The sequence below is a fragment of the Gekko japonicus genome, unplaced genomic scaffold (genome assembly GCF_001447785.1).
Source record: "Gekko japonicus isolate JY-2015 unplaced genomic scaffold, Gekko_japonicus_V1.1 scaffold96, whole genome shotgun sequence".
NCBI classification, from domain to species: Eukaryota; Metazoa; Chordata; class Lepidosauria; order Squamata; family Gekkonidae; genus Gekko; species Gekko japonicus.
The window spans coordinates 677,752-683,155 of record NW_015168048.1 but is presented as its reverse complement, the minus strand read 5'-3'; the positions used below and the strand labels follow the sequence as shown (position 1 = coordinate 683,155).

The 5,404-nt window shown below is 40.6% G+C and overlaps 1 protein-coding gene across 1 annotated transcript in view; it reads right to left on the bottom strand.

Annotated features, from left to right (window-relative positions):
* ARHGAP26 (Rho GTPase activating protein 26) overlaps positions 1 to 5,404 on the bottom strand; it is a 456,611-nt gene that overhangs the window by 165,846 nt on the left and 285,361 nt on the right. Inside the window, exons 16-17 of the mRNA XM_015414327.1 lie at positions 4,786 to 4,844; positions 1,194 to 1,299 (exon numbers count right to left, since the gene is read on the bottom strand). Of these exons, the coding sequence (XP_015269813.1) occupies positions 1,194 to 1,299; positions 4,786 to 4,844 (165 nt within the window). The remainder of the gene's footprint in view (positions 1 to 1,193; positions 1,300 to 4,785; positions 4,845 to 5,404) is intronic.

The window sequence follows — 5,404 nt, the reverse complement described above, 5'->3', positions numbered from 1 at the left end:
GCCTTCATGGCTAAACACATAGGGACTTTGTATCATAATAAATCAGTCAACTATCACCCAGTATTTTTTTCATTTTTGTTCTGTAGGAGTTAAACAGTGAGATATTGCCACTAAATTTCAAGAACACTTCTCTGAGTCTGGATTCCTCAAAACTGGGCCCTTGGGATATGCCAGAATTATGGAACCATTTATAAGTTTGCTAAAAGACACAAGTGAGAGCTATCCTAGGTTCCGCCTCCAAAATGTTTCTCTTCATTCTTCTAGTGACCAGGGCAAATGGTCACATATTTATGCAGAAAGTAAAATATGCTGGGCTTCACAACTTGGCTATAACTGCAGTAGAGCAGCTATATCTTAAAAGTTTCCCACACTGTACCTAAATTTATACATCCCCTGCCTGTTCTCTCAACAATTAACCTTGTTCCTGAATATCCTGGAACTTAACTTTCTTGCAGGAGCAGTATGTTCCTCAAGCAAGAACAGATCCTTGACCTTCTTCTTCCCACTCACAAAACAACATCCCAGTACCACAAGCATGTAGTGTGGAGAATTCGAAAAGGCTCGACAGCTGACAGCGGGTTAGCCAGTTTGATATTCTGAGGCTCATCGAATTCTGCAGAGAGTAGTGCAGAACTTGGGAACGTATTTGCGGCATAATAGTACAGAGGCTTCACATCATTGATCATATGTGTTCAGGGCATGGCCAGTGCATTACATAATAAATTGAAGAGTGATGAAACAGTGAAGTATGAGATCTCTCTATTTCTCACAACCTTCTTCTGTTTGCTGTAAGTGAAACTACTGGTAAAACTGCTAACATACCTAAGTTTTAAATTTTGTAATGCTTCTAGTTGGTCATCCCTGCTTTAAATTCAGGGTGGGGAGAGAACTGACATACCTTCAAACTTGCAGGGGCAGGGCTCAGTAGGAGAACACATACTTTACAAGTAGAAGATTTTAAGTTTAATCCCTAGCATTTCCTGTTAAAAACCAGATTTATGGTAAAACTCTGGGAAAGACCTCTATCTGAATTCCCAAGAACTACTGTAATTCAAAGCACACAATACTGAGCTAGATGAGCCAATGGTTTGACTTGGTGTACTGCAGCTTCATAATTTCCTAGATGCTCTTGCTCCTTTTTATGTTTTGAGGGAGGTGGACAAACTGGCAGCTAATCAAAGAAACATACTTACTTTGCCAAGTGATTCATGAGCAAATGGAGCATGTGTCTGTTTTTCTCAGGGAGTCTGTGAACTAAGCTATGGATCTCTGAGACTCTGGATTCTTGATTCTCCAGTTCTGCAAGATGACAAGATACACTTTTCAGGACACAAAGCACAATCCCAAATCACCGGATTTCTTCTAACTCGATAACTGTAATATCCGCCAGATACCAGCACATATAAATATTAATATTGAAAAAAACTTTAATTCTTCCAGATCATCATATGGTAGCAGTTCTGGGAGACCAAGGAAGTATTGTTTTAAAACACTTGCAGATTTATAGATATAGGTCAATAGCCTTACATATAAAGTCATTTATGACTAGATCAGATGACAGTAAACAACCATACATCTTAGTCTAAGGGAATAAAGTAATAAAAAAGTAATGTAAAAATCAATAAACTCTATTTGGATCTATATTTGAGAAAATCGTTACTAGCTGAGATCATCCATTCCAAGCATAAGGTAGCAATCCTGGTAGTCTAAATTAGTCCAGCATATATATTAATTCACTAGCATTTTCCTGATAAAATGATATAGAGTTAATTCAACACATCACCATGTCACAAGAACATCAACATTAAGAAATTGGAAAATACTTGGCCCTTATAACCCAGAGCTCTTAGTACACAACTGCACTTTCTTCAAACAAAGTAGCAAGTCAGGTTTACAGTCATACAGATGAAAGATAAAGAAGTGACTTTCATGTCTTCAGAGATGTTTTCGGCATGACATACACAGAGCTGGTTCAGCATAATGGCTAAGAGACTCGGCTATCAGTCATGGAACTCCCCAGCTTCAATACTATGCCTTTAAATCATTAGGTGACCTCAGGCAAGTTATTTTCCTTCTACCTAAACTCCCTCTCCCCCAGTCTAGAATATGGGAATGATAATACTGACTTACCTTCCAAGGCAATTGTAAGGATTACAAAATAAGGTGCACAAAGACCTTTGACCATGTAAAGTGATACTTAGAGGCTAAGCATTCATTTAAATTATTATTGCTAATTTCAAAAACTCTCCCCCTCTGCAACCCAAACAGGTAAAATCTTCACTAGGTACAGAAGCATACACCTGTTCTAACAGCTCTTTCCCCCCATCTTTGTGCTTTTCTCCCTACTATTAGAGGCTGCAGAACAAAACATTTTTACACTATAACTGTATGTTGAACTCCCAGAAATACTGGGACTAACACAGAACTCTTCTGAAACCTGACATTTAAATTTCTCAATGCTTCAAACTAGCCTCAACAATATTATTACTATGCAGCTAGTTGACCACTGTGGGTAAAAGTATTTTTTTTTATAGAGGAGCTGGGGAAAGATGTTTTTTTTCTTGTTTCATCCTTTTCCTCACTGCATGAATTGGATTATTACTTTTGTAACTTGAATGCTGCTTCCTGACTTAATCCACGTTCCCCTTCTGCCTCTACTTCTTGTGAAAATAGATGTTTGCATGGATATGATAGCAAACTTCAGTCTTAAAATATCATGAATTCAAATTTGCTTAGCAGTGATTTCTCAAGTCAGATACCACATTGAAATTGAGACAGAGCTACCAACACAGCAGGAGGTAGTAACCTCTCTTTAGGAATTTTTGAACACCCATGAGTTCAGTTGAAATTCTTATTGCCAATAACTACTATGGAGGCCCAGGTGGCAGCCGCTGCCGGCTTGGCTTTTTATCACCTTTAGCTGATTTGGCAGTTGGTCCCCTTCCTTGACTACGACGACCTGGCTACAGTGATCCATGCAACGGTCACCTCAAGATTAGACTACTGTAACGCTCTCTACATGGGGCTGCCTTTGTCGCAAGTTCAGAAGCTGCAGTTAGTGCAGAATGCTGCAGCCAGGCTTCTGATGGGTCTCCCTAGATGGGAGCACATCCGGCCTGTGCTGAAAGCGCTGCACTGGCTGCCAATAGCTTTCTGAATTTGCTTCAAGGTGCTGGTACTTACCTTTAAAGCCCTACACGGCCAGGGTCCGACATACCTGAGGGACCGCCTTTCCCCATACATACCCCAGAGAGCATTACGGTCGGGGCCCAACATCACTTAGTAATCCCAGGCCCTAGGGAGGCCAGGCTTGTTGCAACCAGGGCCAAGGCCTTTTCAGTAGCGACTTCTACATGGTGGAACGAGCTCCCAGAGGAGATCAGGGCCCTGCGGGATCTCTCACAGTTCCGCAGGGCCTGCAAGATGGAACTCTTCCGCCAGGCTTTTAATTAGGAGCTGCCACTACCACCACCACCCACTATCTTATGGTAACAACGGGGCGATGGGATGGCCCAGTATAAAGATCTAGCTACAGTATTACGATGGTTCGATGTCATTGAAACGGGCTTTTCAGTAACATCTATAGGTCACCATCCTAATTTGATTAAATTGGTAACATCATTGAGCACTTTATTATTGTTAAATATGGTTGTTTTTATGCTGTTTTAATGTTTTATATTTGGCACATGCTGCCTCTGTTTGTAAGCCGCCCTGAGCCCGTTCGTGGGGAGGGCGGGATATAAGTGTAATTAATAAATAAGTAATATAAATAAATAACAATAAAAAAGCAGATTTATCAACAGGCTGCTTGGCCTGTTTGATTTGAAGAGAACCTTCTAATAGGATAAAGTTTGCCCAAGGTGATAAGTGGCTTTATCACACCCAAACTTTGCAGCATCCCCGTCCTACAAGGCTGTGATACAGCAAAGTTGCCCAGGGTGGAGATCACAAGCCATGTCTCAACTTATCCTCCTGCCCCCACCCCCAGGGTTGCCAGGTCCCCCTTGACCAGAAATGGGAGGGCAGAGGGGTAGAGTTGTCTGCTCCAGGTTGGAAAACTCCTGGAGATTTGGGGGTAGAGCCTGGAGATGACTATGACCTCAGTGGGGTATAATGCCATAGAACCCTTCCTCCAAAGCATCCATTTTCTTCAGGGGGAACTGATTTCTGTAGTCTGGAGATGAGCTGCAATTATGGGGGATCCCCAGGTCCCACCTGGTGGTTGGCATCCCTATGCCCCTTCCCCTTGGTGAAGTTTCCTGTGAGTGGGATCAGACGTAATCTCAGATGATTCCCTGATCAGCTGAGACTTAGCTTCTGATCTCCCACCCCAGGAAGCAAAAGAGGGTACCTAGAACTTGTTGAACAGCTGCTTGAGTTGTGTAGAGACAAATTGAAGAGATCTAGGGCTCAGTTGACCTCCAATTGTGGCAGTTAAAAGTAGCATGTTTGGCTGGTCAATGTGATCACAGCAGTTCTCAGCATCCCTACCTATTTTTCAAATCATGCAGTCATACTTCAATAATCAAATTCTATTTGCTGACTGCAACAATCCAGACAGTTAAACAGTAAGTGCTCCTATATGTTGGTCATGCAAACTCTTCCACAAACACACTTTTATTGTTGGAAGCACACAAGTAACATGTTCCCTTGCCGTTACAATTCCACTCCTGCTTGCAGCAGATCCTTAAAAATCTGTTCTGTGCCAATGAATTGCAAGGAGCTATGAAGTTACATTCACACATTCCACTGTCTCCTCCAAGAGGTCGTGGGGAAAGTACTTACTTGCTGCTTTGATGAAGCTTCTTTGAAACTGATACATCATGAGTGGACCTGGGAGCATCCTGGGATACAGAGAGTAAAGGGGAGACAAATCGGAGCACTAAAAAAGATGACAGAATGGCTGAAAAGCATTTGGGAGCCTGCCATTACCATAAATCCTTCTTAATAATATAGGGCACAGCTAAACCCTGCCAACTCAGCCAGCTTGCTGCACTCAACAAAAGAGCACAATATCAGAGAGAGGGAAGACTTAATTCCCCATTTCCATTTAATTAAAATCAAGCAAAATTTCAAAAGCAGCAATATAAACACTCTTAGATCAATCACATAATTTTTAAACATACACATTTTGGAGTGAAAGAAATCTTCCTGAAAATAAGATGACAATTATCCCTATAAAGATATATTCCCACTTTGTTTAGTCAACAAAAGGTAATTCTAGTAAGGGTCAGGTGACTAAGAAAAGAAGAAAAAGAAAAAAGTCAAGCAGTATCAGATTTTTACTGGTGAAATTTCCTAAACTGCTTTTAAAGATGAATAATAATAATAATAATAATAATAATAATAATAATAATAATAATAATAATAATAATAATAATAATAATAATAATAATAATAATAA